This window comes from Hydra vulgaris, chromosome 03 (genome assembly GCF_038396675.1).
Source record: "Hydra vulgaris chromosome 03, alternate assembly HydraT2T_AEP".
Taxonomy (NCBI): Eukaryota; Metazoa; Cnidaria; class Hydrozoa; order Anthoathecata; family Hydridae; genus Hydra; species Hydra vulgaris.
In genome coordinates, this window is record NC_088922.1 from 58024339 (window position 1) to 58048804 (window position 24466).

Below are 24466 nucleotides of genomic sequence, written 5' to 3' on the forward strand. Positions count from 1 at the left end.
ACTTTGATATTGATGCTGAATGGGTTTTTTTTGCTACTAGCCATGGTAAGTCTGCTTGTGATGGCATTGGCGGCACAGTAAAACGATTAACTGCACAAGCTAGTTTAAAAAGAACAGTGACTGGACAGATTTTGGAGGTAGATAAGATGTTTGAATTTTGTGTAACCAATATAAAAAACATTCAATTTATTTTAGTTTATAAAATAGAAATAAATGAAGTACGATCATCATTGCAACCAAGGTTTACTATGGGAAGAACCTTGCCAGGAACAAGATCCTTTCACCATTTTATACCAATTGATAAATATACAATTTCTTTTAAAAGGATGAGTCAAAAAACTGATGTTCAGACATTTAAGCTTGTGCAGATACCAAATGAGCTGGTTGTGCAGCAAGTTATTTATAATCATATGGACTATGTAGCTTGCCTGTATGACAGCTTTTGGTGGATTGGAATTATAAACAAAAAAGATGAAGGAGAAGGAGATTATAAAATTTAATTTATGCACCCACATGGTCCCAGTCCAAGTTTTTCTTGGCCTGCATGATAAGATATGTGTTGGGTCCCATCAAATCATATTTTATGTACCATTGATCCGCCATCTACAACAAATGGTCGTGTATACAAAATTTCAGAAATTGAGTTGGCAAAAATTATTGAACAAAATAATCAAGATTTTTAGAAAAAGTTTCTATTGCGTCATTATTTTTATACTTGTATATAATTTTTTTAAATGTAGTTACAATATAATTGTATTTGTAATTAGCACAATTTGGCCTCACAAATAAAAATCTCTTGGTAACTTGTCTTTATATATTTTCATTAAAACATTTTTGGAAAGATTTGGTAATATGCCTAATTGCGACCCCCAACCTAGCTGGCATCCAAAAGCTTGATGGAAAAATTTTAAGAAAGCAATCCTTATTTTATTGGTATAACAAAATTAGCAAAATATATATATATATATTTTTCGTGGTAGGGCGGGTGAGGGGGAAGCCTACCCCACTAAATATTTATAAATACCTAAAAATTTATCATTGCTCTCAAAATGACTTTAAAAATAACTTTTTACAAAATTAGGAAAATTTTCGTTTTTTTTGGAAGGGCGGGGGGGCCTACCCCAGGTACAAAAAATTTAGAATTTATATTTATATACATCTATTATTGCCTTCAAAATGACTTTGAAAATGACTTTTTACAACCAGAAATTAAGATATGGCTAATTTTTTCATTAATAAGTTAGCAATAAATTTTATGCTGACTCAGCATTTATATAAGCTTTGCTTGAAAGGCTGAATTTAGAAAAGTCAAAAAATGCAATAATATATTTTTAATTAATAGTGAAGTTTGATACCTATATTGTAAGTTATAGTAATGCCTAAAAAAAAATTATCAAGGTGACATCACAAATTTGACCGTCAAAATACCCCAAAATAAATGCCATTATTCCATTTACATATACTTAACGTGGTCTAAAAATTTTTTTAATCTAATATTTGTATCCGCCATATGGAAGATTGTCTATGTACCAAATTTCAGAATGATACCTTATTTCGTCCATTAATTATTGCTATTTAATGACAAAAATACATTTTGCAAAAAATGCTGAGTCAGCATAAATAAGAAAATTGAAACCTGAATATCTCAAGAACCGTAAGGGGTTGGAGGTTCCAAATTTCAAATTTTCTTAATTTTCATAAACCATATAACATATAAAAAAATTAGCAAAATCCTAAACATAGGGTGACATTTTTTGATTTTTTTGGATGATTTGACATGGAATTTCCCACTGGTAAAATAAAATGACTTTTCTTTATTATAGAATAATCATTAGTTTGGTTGTCTAATCATTACCAATAATGATTAGACAATCAAAAGATTTTAAAAATCTTTAACTGATTTTTTTAAAATATTTTATTTATTAAATCATTTTTACTAACATTGATTCACGGAAAAATTATTTTATCTGTAGTTTTATATATCCTGTATAAACATTATAATGTATAATGACAATAATTGATATACATATATATATATATATATATATATATATATATATATATATATATATATATATATATATATATATATATATATATATATATATATATATATATATATATATATATATATATATATATTATGGGTATATGTTGAGTTAAATGGAAATGAACAACATAGCTTTTTTATATATATTCAATTTTATTAAAGTATTTGGAAATAATTTTATCTGTTTAGTTTTATTTTATTAAGATGACATCAAAGTTTAAACAAAAGTATGACATACCTGATTGGTGTACTTCTAATGATACAAATAATTTTACTGTTCGAACACAAAGAAAAGTAGTTGCAAACTTGCAGATCGAATTGATGATATAAATAGGAGTGTTCGATTTCACTTTCCTTCCGAAAAAGTGCAAATTTTTTAAATAATCCATTGTTTTATGATCAAAAATAAATTGTTTCATTCATACAGTTTATTTGTCATATAAAAAAGTTCAATTTTAATGAGTTTCCAACTTTTTGGGAAGTGGAAATATATTAAATACAATCTATTCTAGAAATTGGAAAGTATTTAAAAATTAATCACTTTCTTTAGGTTTTTACAGGATATTAGTAGTATAATATTACTATTTATTAAATTTGACCTTACTTCCTTAAACCTTCTAATCACTTTCCATTGGAAAGTCATTTAAAAAAATTATTTAGTTCTTATCTATTTTATCAATATCACCGACCACCGTGAGCTTATTAAGACCTGTCCCAGTTTATTAGTTTTAAAAAACAAAAAAAGTTTGAATTAAAAAAGACAACTGTCTCTACTATTTGTTAAATGCACTGGCTTGATTACATAAGTATCTCTATTATGCTTTTAACTGAACTATTTGCGCATTTATAACAGAACAATGTGACTCACCCTAGCCAAAAAATCATAAAGAACCTATACAATTTTGGAACAAAAAAAAAAAGAAAAAACTTTGATAACTATAAAAACTTTTTAACTTATGAGTTTTAATTTAATGCAGTTGAAATCTGAAATTTTTTTGTTCCAAATTCTAATAGGATCCTATAGGACTTTTTAATTAGGGCAGTTAAGCTAACTGGTTTATTGTTAATTTTAAAAAATAAATATATTTATTACAATTGATGGGTTAATAATTTTTTTTTTAAATTATTTACTGAAATAGAATTTATTTATTTAATTTTAAAGAGTTCTCATTTTAAGGACAAAGCAAAAAAAAAGTTATAAAGTAAACAAAGGTTGGTATTTTGAAAATAGAAGTATTTTTTTCTTTTTACTATTTTCTCTTTCTAAATCGAATTCAAAATAAATATATTTCAGAGGCCAAAGAACTGTGATCTCACTTCCTGTAATTTGTTTGAGTAATAAAATATAACAATGAAATTTCTTTATTAAAAACCTTATTAAATTATCCTTGGTCTTAGGTGAATATTTTACATGCCAAAAATGGTAGTGGTTTCACAAGATAAATGTTTACTGGGAGAAATAAACTTTGATAGAAAAGAAGCTTCCCTAAGTCCTTTAAGTTTTAGTCAAATTTGGAAAAGAAATCATCAGGTTTCCCTATGTTAGCTACTGCGGTTTGAAAGTATTGCATTATACCAGCATCTTCTGTTGCAGTAGAATCTGCTTTTAGTGAAGCAGACTTTATTGTAAGAAAAGAAGAATGTACCCTTTCATTAAAAAACTCAAGATTTACTTAATTATTTTTTAAGAGTGCAAAAAGAAGCCCTATATATAATCAACTATTTGTAAAAAAGAAATCTTATTAAATAAAGAAAATTAAAAAAAAAATCATTTCACTTTTTTTAACTTTCCAATAAATTGGAAAAATCGCTTCCCATATGGGGAGAATGTATAGGGAAGTAAGTTCAAATTTAATTAATAGTAATATTATAAATTTAATTTCATGTAAAAGCCTAAAGAAAATGATTAATTTTTAAATACTTTCCACTTACCAGAAATTGAAAATAGATTGAAATCAATCTATTTCCACTGGATTGAATTCAATCTATTTTCACAATGATTGAGTGTTTAATGGTACGAGAAAACAGAGAGGAAATTAACTGTGTTAGAGAAAGTTGAAGAAGAGTTACACAAGGATTGAGGTCATTGGGTCAATACAAAATCACTTACTGCAAAAATTAATTGCTTGTTTTGAACAATTTATTCTTTTACAAAAAACTCAGAATAAACTTTCTAATGATTTGTCTGATAAATGCATTGGGTATCGATTCAAAATGTCAACAACTTAACGGAAATTGTAAACAATTAACGTCTTAAAAAAAAAATTCATTTCTTCATCCCAATTTCCAAAGAAATGGAAACATTCGAAAAATGGTGTTCATTTTCAGAAAAAAATAAAAACCGTGCTGAAGCTGCAATTAAAGCTTCCTAAAATGTCAGAAACCAAATTTATGCAACACTGGAATTTTATATATATATATATATATATATATATATATATATATATATATATATATATATATATATATATATATATATACATACACACATATATACATATATATATATATGTGTGTGTGTGTGTGTGTGTGTGTATACATATATATATATATATATATATATATATATATATATATATATATATATATATATATATATATATATATATATATAATATATATATATATATATATATATATCAACCTTCGGAATTAGGGTCGGCATTCGGCAATACCGACCTAACTGCTGGCCTGAGAGTGTTTGAGGTTGGTAAAAAAACTGCTGACCTTGTTTCAATGTTTTATGGTCAGACCTTTGTATCAAATAATTTTTGCCGACCTGATGCTGACCTCAAAAAGATTGAGATTCATTTTTCCTAATTCCGATTGTTGATATATATATATATATATATATATATATATATATATATATATATATATATATATATATATATATATATATATATATATATATATATATATATACATACAGTATTGGACAAAACGAGTGCAACCAAATAATGCTAATTTAGTTTCTTTATATAAAAGTGCTGCATTTTTTCAATTTAGAGAAATAACTATGTAACTGTTTAGAGACAAAGTTCTTCAAGTTTTATTCATCACAAAGTTCATTATTTGTACACGAAAATTAATAAATTAATCAAAAGTATTAAAAAAAGTTGATTTCCTTCTGGACAAAACAAGTACAACTCGACAAAATTTTCACCAAGCTGTATTTCGCTATCAATATTTTGTGGCGAATCCTTTGTTGTCGATCACAGCCTTGCATCTTCGAGGCATAGATTCGATCAGGTGATCAATGAAACTTTGTGGAATCACTGCCCGGGCCTTTTGGATTTGTTCAAACAGTTGATCCTTATAACGAACACCTTCACGACAAATTCTGCGGTTGACGATCTCCCAGAGGTTCTCAATAGGGTTGAGATCCTGAGATTGAGGCGCCCAATCCATCACCGATAGGTGGTTGTCTTGAAACCACTGCTTGACTACTTTTGCAGTGTGTTTCGGATCGTTGTCTTGCTGAAAAACCCATTTTATTGGCATATTGCATTCAGCATGAGGTAACATAACATCTTTCAGGATATTTTTATACATGAAACGGTCCATTATTCCATCGTTTCGATGTATTGGACCTAGACCGTTAGCAGAAAAATACCCCCAGACCATTACATTGCCTCCACCATGCTTCACGGTCTTATGGCAGTAATGTAAATCGAGGCATTTTCTGGCGTAAAAATAAATAATCACGCTTCTCAAGGCTTACCATGTTACATTTACCTTGTGATGATACAATAATGCTCTGTGGAACACAACGTCTTGGTTGGATTTGGACTGTATTAATGTAATGAAACACTTGTTGTATTTCACTTCTTGTATTGATGTTCTTCGATAAAACACTTTGATAAAACTGACTTCGATAAACTGTCTTGATAGTACTGACTGATTGACTTCCATATACTGACTGAATTACATGTCGATTTACATGTCTCTTATATAGTAAAATGAACCTGTGCAAACCTGTTCTGGAAGCTTCTGGATGCGTCTGGATGCTTCTGAATGTTTCTGGATATTTCTGGATGCTACTGGATGCTTTCAGATGCTTCTTCTGGAAACTTCTGGAAATTTCTGCATGCTTCTGGAAACTTCTGGATACTTCTTTTAATTAGTAAAAAACTTCCGTGACGTTGACACGGACCAGACTTAAGAAAATGAAACAAACCAAAAAAGTTGCACTTGTTTTGTCCGCTGCAAAATGGCACTTGTCAACGAAATTCTTCCTGTGTGCTGTCACCTTTCAGCTGATTGCTCATGTCATGGCATGCTATGACTCCAGACTCCTGAACTGTTTGCTGTGTTAGTATAGTTCGTTTCGTTTTTAAGACATGTAAAATTATATACACTTTTTAGCATTGTTCGATGTTGGTTGCAAATGTTTTGTCCAATACTGTATATATATATATATATATATATATATATATATATATATATATATATATATATATATATATATATATATATATATATATACATATATATATATATATATATATATATATATATATATATATATATATATATATATATATATATATATATATATATATATATATATATATTATGGGTATGATGAAAAGATTACTTTCCAAAAAAATCTCACCTCATCAAAACCAAAGTCAAGATCATGAAACATTTTGTTTAATCCTTTATTTAAAAGGTCTAAAAACCATTTAATTGAAAAGCATTTTCCAAAAACACATAAGTTTTGCAAAATTTATAATAGGAATAATTAAAAAGTCAGTTATAGCTGTCCAAGCATCACCAATATTATTAATTTACACAATAAAAAGTATTATCTATTCTTTCCAACACAATTTTTCTAAGTTGTAACTGCCGGCAACCGTCACAATGTTCTTTGCAAGGTATGTGGATTAGTAAAAATATAGTTTATGTCTGCTTAAAAACATCACCACAGGATAGTGGTTTAACTTATATTGGTTTAACAGAGCACACATTTAAAGATCACTGGTACAAACACAAAACTCCTTTCAATACTTTCTAAATATTTCTGGGAAATGAAAAAAAAAAAACGGGTATTTTCAATCCTATTCTTACATGGAAGATTGTTGATAGTGCGGAACTATTTAAACCTTGATGAAAGTTATCTAACCTTTGTTTAACCAAAAAATACCATATCATTACATCATCTTTGAAACTATTGAATAAATGAAATGAATTAATATCAAAATGTCGCCATGAAAGCAATTTGTTATCTGCAACTTTAACATCATTTAAGCTAACGCTGTATTGTATTTTTGTATATAATTTTTGTTGATCACATAAAGCGTGAAACTCTGAGTTATGTTATAAATTTAATTGTATTTTACTATTATTCTAATATAATATATATTTGCTCTACTTTTGTATTAAACACTGTCTACTATATATATATATATATATATATATATATATATATTTATATATATATATATATATATATAAATATATTTATATATATATATATATATTTATATATATATTTATATATATATATATATATATATATATATATTTATATATATATATATATATATAAATATATTTATATATATATATATATATATATATTTATTTATATATATATATATATATATATATATATATATATATATATATATATATATATATATATATATATATATATATATATATATATATATAAATTAGTTATAAAACACTTATCTAACTTTTTTCTTCAACTTGAAGTTTCACCATTGCTGGATCATCAGGAAGAGTCTTCCCAAAGCCAGAGGCTAATCTCTCTTTTCTAAAAGAAAAGATATTTATTTTTATAAATAAATTATTCAAATATATTTTAGGTGTGTCGAAGTCAAATCAAATTCTTGCAAGCTCACATTTATAAGACTGATCCAACTCGAAAAAGGTTTTTGTAGCTTTATCTATTACAATATTTGTTTTTTAGTTCATTAAGAGTCCAGAAAATAACAGGTTGTATGTATGTATGTATGTATGTGTGTATGTATGCATCTAAGCATTATATGTATTCATACATGCAATGTGTTTGAATCACTTTCAATTAATTAAAAAATCAACTAATTAAAATTATTAAGGCAAATAATGTCACTTATACAGTATATTATGGGGTAGTGGTGTAGTGGTAGAGCGCTCGCCTCATAAGCAAGATGTTCCGAGTTCGATCCCCACCATTTCCCTGGTAGTACCGCACTCAATTTGTTTCTCCGCACAGCGGCCTTGTTCGTCAAGGTTCGTGTTTCAGAGTTATAGAGTTGAGAGAGGGTTGTAATCACAACTAAAGTAGCTTCCTCGATTGTAGTGGCCTTCATTGTTGGAATCGAACTTGAAATTTTTTTCAAAATAAGTACTGTATCATTAAACCACTACCAAATTTATAATGCACATGCATCAATATAAACCACATGACATAACAAACAAAATCACTATATCAAAATTTCTTTCTATAATGCTTTCTTTAATGATTTTTTAAAAGTTTTAAATTTGTTTTTGAAAACAAAAGCAGCTTTAAAGGTCAACTCAAGTATAATTTTTAAATTATGAATATCCTTTGCATCTCTATTATTTAATAAGGTAATATTATTTCGGTAACAATTAATAACTTAAATATAATCTTTTTTTATAAGCAGTTTAAAAATTTACTTGTTTAAATTTGAATTAGGTATCACAAAAACAATTTTAAATTTTCAAACTCATACATTCAAGTCTTAATTACATAAACTTTTTCTTATAATCACTCGCTCTCTCACTTAGAACTATTTCAGTTTAATTTTTACTTTCAAATTAGAAAATTTTATTTACAAAAAACTGAAGTAATGAATGAACATTTTATATAAAAATATAGGAAGAAATGCGAAACAAAATGATATTCATAAAACAATCAATAATTTTAACAAAAAAAACATGAATATATACTAAATTAGAGTTTAAAATATTTGGTTAAATGTGGCGTTCTTTTTAACAATTTTTCTTGAAAAAGTTATGATGCTTGATAAATAAATATCAGATAAACAACCATTGCTGGCGATTGTTTCTCTGATGTATTTATGATATAAGGCATTGCAGTGTTACTAATGAAACTTTAGTTAATATTTATCATAATCATTTTATTTTTTCCAACTTTTTTTATCTAAATATTAAAAAAGTCCGCAAAAATACTGATAACCCATGCAAAAACTATCATTGCAGATGGCTCGAGTCGCCTGCCAAGTCTGTTTTAGATGGGCATTTCACTGCTTGTGCATTCATTTACTCCTGCTGAGGTTTTTGTATCTATGTATATGTATAAATATAGGTTCATCACTGTGTTTCACCATCAGTAGGTTCATCAGGAAGAATCTTCCTGATGAACCTACTGATGGTGAAACACAGTGTTGAAGTAATCAAAATTTAGATAAGTGTTTTTACTAATTTATTATTGCTCTGTTCTTTTAGAACATTGAGCTGTATTGAGTGTATTCTACAAACTCTGTTTGTAGAATACACTAACATAATATATATATATATATATATATATATATATATATATATATATATATATATATATATATATATATATATATATATATATATATATATATATATTCATACATAAACATTAGGGGTATGACTAATAGGCACATTTCATTTTCTCAGAAATGGCACAGCAGCAAAAAATGAATTTCAAATTTCAACATAAAATGTTAATACTTTTTTTCCAAATCTAAAAAAGTAAACAATTATCATAATCATTTCTTTTTTTCCAACTTTTTTTATCTAAGTATTAAAAAAACCCACAAAAATATTGATTACCTGTGCAAACACTATCATTGTGAATGGCTTGAGTCGCCTGCCAAGTCTCAGTGCCAAGTCTCAACCCCATCGGTGTACAATTTTTCAAAAAAAAAACACTGCTTTGTTGTACCCTGTTAGTAATACATACTTGTACAATAATGCATATGATTTAAGGCATATACAACTTTTGTTTCTCCATTGAATGAATCTATTTCCAAGTATTGAAAAATTGAACTTAAAGAGATTCTAAAGTGCCAAGATATGTTGTGTTTATACTAAAAGGAAGGATCAAAAATGTTGATAGGACTGAATTTTTTTTGATTAAAACAAAAAAATAAACAGATCCCAAGTAAAACTTACTTAGTAGTTTTAGTCGAAGCTGGCATTCTCGATTTTAGTGTGATTTTTAAGTCTTTAAAATATATGTGCTTTTTTTAACGCAGTCTACAGACTTTAATTTATTAATGTGTGTTTAATCCCAAAGAGTTGGAGTATCTGTCGTTATTGTAAATGTTTTATAAGAAATCTAGCGTGTATTTAAACATAAGTTTTTAATGATTATTTTGATTATTTCACCTAAAAATCTAGTGTAATTTAGTTTATAAATTTTTTGTATAACTTAATTTATGAACCCTATTTAAATAAATATTGAAATACTTATTTTTTATTTAAAAGAATGCCTGTCCAAGCGTGATGCTTCAGGTAATGTATGTACACTCTATTGTAGCTACCCCTATTCAAATCAGTCAATTTATGTACATTCCACTGTGATTTTCCCAATTTAAATCAGTCAATGTATATACACTCCACTGCAACTATGGTTATATCTATGGCTTTATTTACATACACATTAATGTACTTATTCTATGAAACTTTGAAAAATAAAAGTAAATAATAAATGTAACTATAAATAAAAATAATATTAATTAAAAACATAAAACCACTTTCAAGTAAAACATTAAAATTAAAGAGAGTACCCAATGTTAGTACAAAACAATGTACCTAACTTGTTGGTAAAAGTTGCACTATATATTGTAAAATACAAAATGCATGTTTCTTAGTATAATGTTGATTATTTCAACCATTAATATTGTAAAAAAACTATAGCTGATTCAACTAAAAAATATGATTCATGATTACATTATAGTCACCCGTTGGTTTTGTGTATTCCTCCTTAATATTGACAAATTGCAACCTAACATAACATTTTAATTTCTAATGATGAACTGTGACAAAATTGTAAGTCATTGACTCTCTTTCCTACTCTCTCAACAAATTGACTCGTGTAAACAAATAACTTAAAAAAGGCATTAACAACTAAGCCAGCTATCTACTTCTTTTCTTAAATAAATGATTTCAATGATTCAAATATATTTATTATTGAAAAAAAAATTTTTTTTTATTAGTTTTAACTAATTATTTATCATTTTGTTTATAATTTATTTCAATAATATATTTCATTTTATTTATAATTTAATTTATCATTTTGTAAATGGCATATCTTAAAGCTTCAAAATCTGTTGATACAAACTCATCTGCGTTGTTAAAATAGTATCATCACTCATGAACAAATCTGTGGCGCGAAATTTTGGTGTTAAAATAATGAAATTAATTTTTTCATAAAGAAAAATATGTTAGCTAAAAATCCAATCCATTTTTGTTTGAAAAAACAATGCATAGAAACATTTAGTTTTGACTTTATTTAAAGATGCCATTTTTGTGTAATATGAGCATGCTCAAATTACCCAGTGTTTTTCATTGAAATTACCTAGTTTAAAGTCCTAAAGTAGCACTGGTTTTAATTGCTTTTTAAATAAAATCAAAACATAGTAAAAGATTTTAATCATAGTAAAAGATTTTAATCTTTTACTATGTTTTGATTTTATTTAAAAAGCAATTAAAACCAGTGCTACTTTAGGACTTTAAACTAGGTAATTTCAATGAAAAACACTGGGTAATTTGAGCATGCTCATATTACACAAAAATGGCATCTTTAAATAAAGTCAAAACTAAAATTTTTTAAATTTAAATCACAGAAAAATATTTAGTATTTAACAATACTAAATATTTTTCTGTGATTTAAATTTAAAAAATTTGAATTTTTATGGTTCAAAGGTTTGAGCTAATAAAATTGAAAAAATAACAAACTATTTTTTCTTGCAGAAAACATAGCAGCTTTGTTTCAACAAAATTTAAAATTTGATCTTTTAATTATAGGTTTTGTTAATAATGAATTATTTTATTCCAAAAATTAGTTCTAATTGTCAGGTTGGTTTTTTTTTTAATTTAATTCATGTTATTTTTTTGAGCTAATTTAAAGTGCCAAGTGGTCTGGGGAATATGAGCACTTTTGCTACTTTTTTAAAATGTCTGTGTTTTTAAGAAAAAATTTTGGGTGCCCAAATATTTAAGTGAATCATGAGTAGGGAGCCCTGAAAATTGTTTATTCACAAAAATTTTGGATCCAGCATAATTATTTTTGAAAATATTCCAATTTTTGCTTAAGGTGCTCATATTACCCTAATCTACCTTAAATCATATTGTATATGACGTATTGTAATATCATATTGTAAACAAAAACAAAAAAGCGCCAGAACTTTAGAAAATGCATGTAGTTTTAATTATGTTACACAAATTTAAAATAAAAATGTGCTTTAACTAAGCATTGTTATTCAAAACTTTAAATGTTAAAACGTAACATTTAATATTCTTCGCATATATTATTAAAATACTTAAGTTTTTTAACTAAATTTTAGAAAAAACAAAACTTTATCATGTTTTTGTTAACTTACATTACATGAATATTGCAAGAGTTTTTTGTTATTCTCTTGAAATATATACATTTTATAAATTATAAATCTGACCAACAACAATTTGAACATGTTAGCTTAATTTACACACTAAATTAATTCTGTTTATGCAAATAAGTTCATGGTTAAAATAACATTTAATACAATACATTAAATATAATAATACTATTTTTTATCATGCGACAATATGAAAAACCATAACTTTCGGAAGCATAAAAGTCACTTAAATAAATTAACTTTAGTGTTAAAGGTATATTTTAAACAAACTTTTGTGTGTCTGCATCAATATTCATTTGCTGACAAGAGAAAAAAAAAAGAGAATGAAATTTGACTACTTTTTCATTTTCCGCTGTGGATTTGCCCATATATATACAGTATTGGCCATTAATAATAATCCACCATTTTTTTGAGATCATTCGACTTAGATTGATAATAAATCAATGGTTGTTTGACTCTTCAAGTATAAAAAGTGTAGTTGATGAGCATCAAGTTTTCTTTCAAATAAGTATAGATATTCATAAAAGTATCAATCGATGCGTTAATTATCTGGGTTTTTTTAACACTTACCTCATAATCTAAAATAATTATAATGGCCAAAATTAACAATCCACTCTATTATAAATTCAAATTCAAATCAAAATTTCTTAAAATTGCATTTGTCTTTGAGTAAAACTTTGAATTTATTTGCGAATTAATAATAATTGTTAGAGAATTTTTTTTTTTTTAATTGTTATAAATATTTGAAAAGTTTGTGTAAATGAAATACAAAAACTTGTATCTAATTAACTACAACATTTCAGTAATAAAAAAATCAAAATGACTGGAAAAACTATTGATAATATGATAGAATGTAAAATCATAGCAATGAATGAACAAAACATCTCAATGAGAAAAATTGTGAAATATTTAAACACAACACATGCAACTGTTAGCAGAATAATCAATCAATATCATGAATAAAATACAACTGAAAACTTCCGTGTCCTGGAAGACCCAGCATTTCGAATGAAAGAAATGAACATTCACTCATTTGCATAGTGAAAAAAAATAGAAAGTTATCATCTACTGATCTCAGTTGAAAATGGCAGGAAGCTTCTGGTATTGTTGCTAGTGCTCGAACAATCAGAAGAGTACTACAAAAACACAATTATATGTGGCTAGCTGCTTGCAAACAACCACGTCTATCAAAAAAACATCAGAAATCAAGAAAAAACTGGTGCTTAGCTCATAAAATTCGGTCTAAGAGCATGTGGCACAACATTCTTTTCAGCGATGAAATGAACGTTGAGGTTGATTCAAGAAAAAACCGAGTAATGCTGAGAAGAATGCCACATGAAAGAATGTGCCCAGATTGTTCTATGTATAGAACAAAACAAGGTAGTGGTGGTCTAGCCATCTGGGCCTGCGTGAACTATGAAGGTGTCAGTTGCTTCAAACTATTTGATGGAAGGCTTGATTCTCAAAAATATTTAGACATTGGATAATTATTTGATGCCTTCTATTGACATTTTCCGAAAAGACATGGGAATTATCTTCCAACTAGATGATGCTCCGTGTCATACTGCTAAGATTTGCAAGCAATGGTTTGAAGAAAACAACATTGAAGTCATGTCTTGGCCTGCCAATAGACCAGATCTCAATTGCATAGAGAATTTGTGGTCTTGGTTAGACCACAATCTTGGTTAAATTGAAATAAAAGATCTGGACCAGCTGAAAGTGCGTTTTTTTTAATTGCAACAAAACTTTTTTGTTCATTTGTTTGACTTTTATGAAAAATGGCTTTTTATTTACCAGTTTTTTTTTTAACTACTTTATCTAGTATTTATTTAAAGCATTCTTTTTCGCTATTTTTATTTTAATTTAATTAGAAAAAATAAATTTTTTAAATCGCGCAGACTAACTTGAAAATGACCCTCCTGCCAGTGCTTTTTCGTGCGCTGGCATTATATTTAAATACGGAGAAGATATATCTATAAATAAACATCTGGGAAAAAGAAATTGTACTATTCCTAACAACAAATTTGCAACTACACAAGAAATTCTTCAATACTACAACTTTCTGAGAAAATCTAAACCTGAAGTTAAACTGAGTTTTATTGTAGGATGTCCAAACAAAAGTGGATCATTCTCACAAAATTGTCCTACCAGTCAGTTACATTGCTGCATAATATCTAAACTTGTAGTTCCATGGACACGTGGTGAATTTGAAGTAATTACAACTAAGAAGCTAAGGTAATGATAGATCAAACTGTATAACCTTATCAAAACACTAAAATATATTTTTAAGTTTTTATAAGCATTTAATAATAATAATTTCATTTTTATAGGATCAAGGTCACAAAAATGGTGCAAGACTGGATGAAGCTGAAAAGCCTAAGCAAAAGAAACAACGCTGCTGAAGTTAAAAAAAGAAAGAACTTTAAAGAAAATATGAAAAAGGTTTTCTGGATTGGAGAAAACCCACTAAATATGATTGAAAAAATAAGAAAAGATAGGTTGAGAAACCAAAATGACAAAGAGGAAGACATAGCTTTTCTTAAAGACCAATTAGAGGAAAGGAAAGGAAAGTTAGGGGGATTGGATAAGAGGTTTCAATATTCATTAAAAAGAAAGTATAAATCTAAATGTAGTTATAATAAATTAAACAATGTATCAGATAATGATTCTAAAAATTCATTAAGTTCTTTTAATACCAATAAAAGCAATTCAAGTGATAGTGAATTTGAAATTGAGTCATATATTGATCCTACAAGTTCTGTCAACCTACCAAAGGATATCTTGCACCGTACTGCTCACACAGCAGTTGGAGAGGGTTTAACTCCACATCAACATACAGCAATTCAGTATTATTGTCAATTCTGGAGGATGCATGTCTTAAACAAAATTAATATACTATTTTTGCAATACTGGCTCAATTATTTGTCTTCAATGCAATTGAAGACAAATAATTCAAAAAACAACTTGTTTGCTCTTTTAATTTTTTCATTATTCTCAAGAAATAATGTATATGCCTCTTGGAGGAACATAGTCAAGTAATACTTCCTCAAAGTTTCCTTTCTTCCATTTTTCCAAACAGCCAGAGGAGAGGGTTTAACTCCACATCAACATACAGCAATTCAGTATTATTGTCAATTCTGGAGGATGCATGTCTTAAACAAAATTAATATACTATTTTTGCAATACTGGCTCAATTATTTGTCTTCAATGCAATTGAAGACAAATAATTCAAAAAACGACTTGTTTGCTCTTTTGTTGCTTTTTTGAAATTTTTTTTTCTGTGTTTTCAAATTAATCTTTATTTGAGTGATATTGTTAATTTAAAAAAATTTCATACTAGTAAACATAACTAACTTGGAGTTACACTGTGTTTAGATCAGCCAAGTATCTCAAATTGCTTCAACAATTGTATCAAGAATGCAACACATGGAGACTTATAGGATCTTTATTACGGTTTGTGTTAAAATATTTTTTTAGACACGACTAATTCTGTGAAGTTGCGTACTTTTAAAACTTTATTTTTAAAGAGATTATTAGTAGGTCAAAAACATCAAAAAAAATTTTTTACATTATAAATTGATAAAAGCGTTTAAAATTTAAGTCATTAAAAATTTTTATTATATTCAAATCTTTAATTTAAAAAAAATTAAACTCAACTTTCATTTTGAAAAAATTAAAAAATTAATATAAAGTTTTTTTTAGACAAAATAATAACCCTTACAATGTTTAAGCTTATTTTTATTATTATTATTATTATTATTAGTCAAACTTTATACTGTTAAAAAGTGTGAAGTTAATTCCAGTCTCATTTGAATTGAAATTTAAATTTTCAGAATTTTTAATTGAAATATAAGTGAGCCAAAATATAATGATTTTAATTAAAAACTTTTAATTATTTCTTTAATTGTGCATTTATGATACCTAGATTAACGAACATCAAGTCTTTATTAGTGCTCACATGCATCAATAAAACAGTGTAACTTGGAATTAACCATCATTGTTAGTATCATTGTTTTAGCCTCTTTGTTTCTGTGCTTGCACAAGTTAGTTATAACACTCTTAATGCATGCAATGTATGACTTTCCTTTTATCATAAATGATCACCTCTTGCTGTTAGAAGTGGTGTTAGTTCTCTGAACTTGGACCAGGCACACCTAATTCTAGTTTTTTATGCCTCTTCTGATTCACCAACTGATCCAACTGTATCGTTAAGATTAAAAAAAAACTTACCAACATACTCTATTTTTCCACCATTTTTAACTTGAATATCTTTTTTTGGTTTCTCTGTATTCACCAAAAATACATTTACTGGATCTCTTGCATCTTATCCATGCCATCTAGCCACTGTGCCATGGCTGCTATGCATAACTTTTCACTTGTTTATCTTAAACCCTTTGGCCCCCATTTCATTTTTAAAACACTGAAGTCTTAGTAATAGGTCTTGTCTTTGCAATCATACATTAGTTATCTATATAGAATAATTTCCTCTGTAAATTAACAGTGAACTTTTCAGAGAGCCTCCAAAACAATAAGAAAAAGCAAATGACTGACCTCTGATGCACCTTTACTTTAAAACTATTACTCAATCTTTTTTAATTGCTGTTGTGACACTTTCACACATTGCCATCATAACTGTTACCAACCATTTTCAACATCAAAATACCTCAAAATATACCATACTACCTTTTTTGGTACTCTGTCTAAAGCTTTCTCAAGGTCCACAATTAAAATCCTCTTTTTTCCTAAAATGTTTTCTGAACTTATTTTATTGCAACTTTTTTTTATAAATCTTTACCATTCAATTTTCTTTAGGATTTTACCTTCATGTACAATTGTATTTCAAAGTGCTGATACCCACTTAATACCCTAAATATCTCCCAAAGTATACAATATTTTAGCTAATACATCAGTTACGACCAGTAGCTTTGCCAACCAACTGCCAGGCAACTGTAGTACCGCGCTCAACTTGTTTCTCCGTGCGGCGACCTTGTTCGTCGTGTTTCGGAGTTGAGAGGGGGTTGAGGGTTAAGAGTTGAGAGAAGGTTGTAACCACAATTAAGCAGCCTCCTCGTCTGTAGTGGCCTTCTGGGCCTTAGGGAGGTGAATTAACAAAAAATAAAAAAACAAAACTGTACATTATCTAAATCACATTACATCAGAGCCTTTCAATCATACAGAAAAACTTGTTATAAAAATAGCTGAAGCATTCTAAGCTTTAAAAAAGCAGTGATACTAAAACATGCAATTGATGAATGTTAAAGAATACTAAAACAGGATGTTCAAGGGTACTCGTGTCTGTCTTGAGAAAATTTTAGAACATGAATGTTCTTTGGTGGTTTGCAAGAAACACACAAAGAACTTTTTGCTTTAACAAGTAGCAATAGATGTGGTTTCTTCTTATTTTCACTCAAAGGGTGTTGTTAATACTTTTATAACTTTTGAAATATTACAGATAATTTTGTTCTATCAAAAGAATATTAGCACCAATAAAATGTTTTACCTTATGACATTAAATTAATTAATAATACCCTTTACCAATTTTTTAATAGATTTAATAAGTTATTGTTACTTTTTATCAAAAAAAATTCTTTGAAGACATATTTTTTTCATCATTTATATAAACATTGTTAGGCCATTATCAAAAAATTTAATATTTTAAAGACATTTTTTTATCAAATATAAGCATTGTTAGGCCATTATCAAAATTTTTTTTAACTTAAACCTTTAAAGCAAATCGCAGTTTTTGGAAAACTCAAAATTGCATTTACAAAAAATCTCTTTAAAAGGGGGTTAAACTGGAAACTTATTAAATTTCTTATTTCAAAATTTATATTATTACGTGACCTAAATTGAGTATAAGTTTTTGAATTACCCTCACTTTTGGTATTTGAATAGTATTATGAAACTTGGATCAATAATATTTTTCTATGAAAAAATATAATTCAATTAATTGATAATAATTGACTATAAATATGCACTAGATAAAAGTAGATTGAACAACTTATGTGATATTAGTCTGATAATCCAAAGAGAAAAAAATTGTTTAAATTTGTTCACATTGTGCACTTTATAACTTCACCAAAGCAGATGTTTCGATAAAATTTGTTAGTAAATAGCTTGGAACGTAACACATAAAGTTACATAATTGCTATAAAATGTCAACAAAAATGTGTGCCTAAAACTAAAAGATTGGTTATAAAACTTTTAATAATGTAGCTAAAGGTACTAAAAATAATTTTTTTATTTTCATTTGTTTATGTAAATGAAAATAAAAAGATGTAAAAATAAAAAAGGTTTAAATTTCATTAACTTATGTCATCCATCAAAATTATTAAGTTTTTCATTTAAAAATGATAATTTTAAAAATGCATTAAAAACAGTCTGTTTTGTAAAAAAAATCACCAGGATGACCTTGGAATTAGAATTAGAAGTGTTCTGAATTTCAACTATCAAGAACAAAGTTATTAAATCTAAGTAAGCAATTCCGTAAGGTAGCCTAAGTAAGGTTTTCAGTAAAATTCCCGAAAACATAAAAGTGATTAAAAATTTTTTTAGCAATGTTCATTTTGATTCTACCTAATGTAAATTAAGGAAAGATTTTATATATTTATCTAAAAATAAAACTGTTTATAAAAAAAAGTTCCTTTTTTTTTATAGTTAGTGAATTTTTATACTTTTTATCAGGAAATACATTTTTTTAATATAAACTCATGCTCCCATTTACATTATAGGAAACAGCTGTCTTTTCAAAATTTGTATATTTTAAATAAACTTCTTTTAAATAAAGTTTTTTGATGAAATTTTTTATATTTATTTTGGTGGTGTGTTTCCAGGCTTTAATCATTAATAAAATTAAGGCTCGGAATAAACAATTTCATTTTGCATAAGCTGAATATTCAAATATTTTAAATACTTCTAAATTACCAAACACTTGAATTGTCATATGTAAAACATGAGCAAGATATTTACAAATATTGTGGATTTTATATATGTTGTAATGTTATTATGTATATCGTATATAAATATGTATTTAGTATGTATATATTTAAAAGTATATGTTATTTTAGTGATCGGATGTTAGCCGAAGTTTTGGACAAAGACATGTCGGATCAAGTTTATCCATTAGTAAATCTTTAAAGAAGTTATTATTTCACTTAAAAAATACTTAGTTTATATATTAGTAGTTTTTATTAATAGTAATAGTTTTTAATATTAATAATAGCCATTTTTAACTTCTATTGTAATGAACAGGTTATTATTTTAGCATTTATAATTTTTAACATAGGATTCGACGCGTAGTGAAAAAATAATTGTTGATCGTTTATTTGAACGTGAAGCAACAACAAGACAAAGCCAGATTATTGTTGATTGGTTAGAAAAGAATATGCAAGATAAACTAGAAGATTTATTAGCAACAGAAAAATTATGCTATCATTCAAATTCTATTTACTGGTAATATTTACAATACAATACAAATCAGTTATAATTGCAATTAATTTTATTATAATAATAAAATTAGTTGCAATTATAGTTGATAATTATGATAATATATAACTAATAAAAAATTATGGAATTTTTTTTTTTTAACATGTTACATGTTATTCAAATTACATATTCATTTCATTCATTTGTAAAAGTTTTTCTTTATTTACTTTGGTGATGTATTTATTTTGGTATGTAGGGAACACACAGTTCATGATTTAAATCAAATAAAAATGGGCAGCAAGGATTTATCTATAGCTTCAAACCTTATTACTGAAATAGTATGTTTTTAAATTATTTTACTTCAGAAAATAGTTTAAATATATAACTATTATATAAAATTTGTTTTTTATACTCCAACTATTATTTCATTGTTATTATTAGGACCCTGATGCTCCAATAAGACAACAGCGCACTTTGTCTAGTCTGGACCAGGTTCATTTTTATTATTAAGTATTTTCTATTTATTTATTTTAAGTATATATATATATTTTTTTTGCATTAGTGCTAAAATATAATTTTATTTGTTTTGTTATAGCAAGATGAAGAACAACTTCTACAGTATATGTTTAAATTTATTAGAGCAGGAAAGCTTGAAGAAGTAACATTTTTAATTTTATTAGTAAATTTTTATTAAATTTTATTGTTTTGTTTTTTTTAATTATATTGAAAAGTATAAAAATAACTTTTCAAACACTTTAAAGATATTTTTAAAATATTTTTCAAATTGAATGATTTCTCATTTTAAAATGAATAAAAACTATCTGTACTATCTGCAATGAAGATCTAGTCCAAAAACATTTAACATATGTATTGAAAAAATATGTATTGAAAAATAATAAATATTGAAATGTGCAAAAATGTGAAATAATTTTTTTTCCTTTCAATATAATAATATATAACTTTCTTAATATATAATATTCCTACTTAATATATAACTTTCAATATAACAATATAACTAACTTTTTATCTAAGAATAACTTTTTCTTCATGTCCAAGAAATAACCTTTTACGTTTAAAAATAGACTTTTCTTCTTGTGTAAGTCCAGCTTGTTTTAAACTTATATTATTTTTTTAACACAAATATCAGTGGGGATAGTGCAAATTTGCATTACAAGCATTATATAATACATCTGACGTAATGTAGCCAATTAATATTAAGCATATAAATTAATAACTTTAACACCTAATATCTATTGTTGACATTACGAAGAACATGAATAAAACTATCTATGCCAAAATAAGCCCAAAATCTGTTGAAATAAAAAAAATAAAGTTTTAACCTTTTCTGGTAAAAAATTTGTTGGGCAGATTTGTGGTATTATGCTAGCTGCGTAGATTTGCACTATCCCTGGTAATATGTAATATACAAAATAAAAATTTTATAAATCTTTATATTTCCAAACACTACTACCATTTGAATTTTAAGTCTTTTTTAATTTCAAAAGTTAATGTTCAAGTTTATTCAATAAACTCCATGATTTATTGAATAAATATCTATACCTATAGTGAAGGCGTTAAATATTCCGTTTGTGGTAAAAAAAACAGCTATTAGCTTTTTTATGGTATTTAAACTGACAAACGTAAGGTTAGATTATAATAAAACGCATTAATTAAATTGAAGAAACTAATTAAATTCAATGTTTTTTTAAAAAACCACAAAAACGCAAATTAAAAGACTAGAATGTTTTTAAAAACACTCTGAATGTTTTTAAGAACATTCTAAATATTTTTTTATATTTCTATCAAAATAAAAACATTGTGAATGTTTCATTTTTATTTTTTTTCTGTATAACATGAGTCTTGCTACATCGGCTATCTTATAGCCTACTGCTACAAGGGGGTGTTGCTACATCAACTACCTTATAGCCTGCTGCTACAAGAGAGTGCTGCTACATCAACTATCTTACAGCCTGCTGCTACAAGGAAGTACCACTACATTAACTGAGGGTTTGGTTTGGGCAGGCAATCTATCAAATAATAAAAAAAAACTTTTTCTGGTCTTAAAAACAAATTTTTATTTATTTTATGTTTATTATATTTGACATTTTTTATACTAAAACTATTAAACCTGATGATGTGTTACAACATTAGTTTCATTTAAAAAAGCGTTTAAAGAATTTCGAGCAGACCCTAGTATCGAAGTTTTGCTTTAAGTGATGTTTTTAATGCTTCGTGCAAATTTTACAGTATATTTTTACAACAGTGTTTAGATTGTTAACTTTTATAACTTCTTGACCAAGAAAATCGTATTTCCATGATTAAACAGTTTTTAATGATTTTGTGAAACATTTAGTACTCATTTCTTTTCTCTCACATTTAGTTCTAATCTGATTTTTTCTTTTCAAAGCTCTCCTTTTATTACATGGCAATAAATTAACAAATTTTGTAATGACAGAAGAAGTTAAATAAAAAAATAGCATGATTTTTTTTATAAATGTATACTTGTTTTTCATGTAAAATAATAATTTACATTTTTTCAGCTAAAATGTAAAAGTGTAAATTATTATCTTAGTTACATTTTTTCAGCAAAAATGCATGTTAAAGCAAAAATGCATCAATGATGGTGTTTCTAGCTGGATAATGACCCTAAACACACTTTAAAGGCTGCAAAAAATTGGTTCACATCTAATAAAATCCGTGTTGTGGACTGGCCTAGCCAAAGTCCTGACCTAAATCCCATTGAAAATTTATAGGATGAGCTTGATCGTCAAGTTAAAGAAGGAAATTTTACTAACAAAAATAATTTGTTTGGAACTTTACACCAAAAATGGAAAAATATCTCTTTAGACAAACTAATTAAGCTTGTCAACTCATTGCCTCAAAGATGTGTCACTGTAATTATTTCAGAAGGCTTGCCACCAAATATTGACTAATATAATTATAAAGAGCATGACGCAGTAAGACATCCTCTCCAGCCCCCCTATTGCTAAGCAAGATCCTAAAACTTCTAATTTCTAATAATTAAGAGACACTGATTATTAATATAAAGATATATTGAGATCTCTGTTGGCAACATTCTTAAAAGACAATCTGAAAGTCACCTCCCTTTATTATCATAATTAATGCATCTTCGTCAATATTTACATTAAAGAGTAAAAACAACATTATGAATAAAGAATTATGCTAAATATTATTTTTTTTTTACAATTCTTTATTCGAAAAATATCTAAAAAATTATAAAGTATTATATTTTTTGATACTTTAGAACCAGTTCAATTCAAAGTAATTTTTTACGTTTTTAATTACTCAAAAAGTAGAAGCTTGTTTTAACTGAGTGACAAGGTATAGCCAAGTCATGTTGAGTTAGATTAAGATTGTCGATTAAGTACAACATTGAGTTTAGCTGAATTAATTGATTGAAAGTGATTATTTTTACAAAATGTACAGCATAAAAAATAATAGGTTGTTCTGTTCTCTAGAAAAAGCTTGTCAGGGAAGTCATCAACTGTAAAAGTTGATTGCTGGGTTTCTTCTATGAGTAAAAAGAGGTTTCTCAAAAAAGCAATTTTTAATAGTTATAATGCTACCACAATCTGAGCATTGTCTTTCCTTTTGCATGTTTAGAATGACGCCGCTAAAATCCCATTCGAAAAAAAGTATCCTTTATAAGTCTCTTCTTAGTAGTTTTACAGTTTTTGCATTCAGTCGTAGCTTCATAAGATTGAGAATCAGCTAAATACTTAATGAAAAACTCATATTCAGATCCAAAACAATTTATTAGAGAGCTTCCATCTGTACATATAGTTGGTAAAATCCTACAGATTTTGACTACCCAATTAGTTTTTGTTTTATCCCATTCATCTTTATCTATTAGCTGAATTATATCATATAAAGATTTTTTTTAAAGGACTGCTTTGCAAATGGTTCATTAAGTTGGTGTGAGTTGAACTGATATCCAAAGAGATAAAAGAAAATAGTCTATATTGTACAAGTGTTATTAAAAACAAGAGTTGTTGAATTAGACTTTATTGTACATTTAGATCCCCATTTAGGCACTTTTGAGAAGAACCTTTCTAGGTTTTTGTTTTTATTAGGTGATTGAAAAGTTTTGAATTGAAAAAAATTTGAAAATCTTTGGTGGTGACAGTAAGGAATCATCTGGGAAAGTGTTCTCCTTGTCAGAGTTTTAAACTTTAAATCTATTTATGACTCACTCGTCCAAGCTTTACTTTGTGACCTTTTGCCATTTTTTTTATTTTTAATTTTCTTTTTATAGACATGTTCATTCTCATCGTCACTCGTCTCCAATACAGCTAACTTTGGAAAATAGACCCTGTCAAACCAGCTGGACTTTTGAATTCTTTGATTCTTTTTTCGTCACTTAAAAGAAATAAAATAA

The 24466-nt window shown here is 26.7% G+C and overlaps 1 protein-coding gene across 2 annotated transcripts in view; it reads left to right on the top strand.

The window, feature by feature from the left end:
- LOC100208231 (nuclear pore complex protein Nup107) overlaps positions 1 to 24466 on the top strand; it is a 108590-nt gene that overhangs the window by 36834 nt on the left and 47290 nt on the right. For both annotated transcript variants that reach the window (XM_065793800.1, XM_065793801.1), the window contains exons 8-14: positions 7888 to 7952; positions 16018 to 16095; positions 19710 to 19767; positions 19928 to 20094; positions 20324 to 20405; positions 20509 to 20559; positions 20663 to 20725. In XM_065793800.1, the coding sequence (XP_065649872.1) occupies positions 7888 to 7952; positions 16018 to 16095; positions 19710 to 19767; positions 19928 to 20094; positions 20324 to 20405; positions 20509 to 20559; positions 20663 to 20725 (564 nt within the window). The remainder of the gene's footprint in view (positions 1 to 7887; positions 7953 to 16017; positions 16096 to 19709; positions 19768 to 19927; positions 20095 to 20323; positions 20406 to 20508; positions 20560 to 20662; positions 20726 to 24466) is intronic.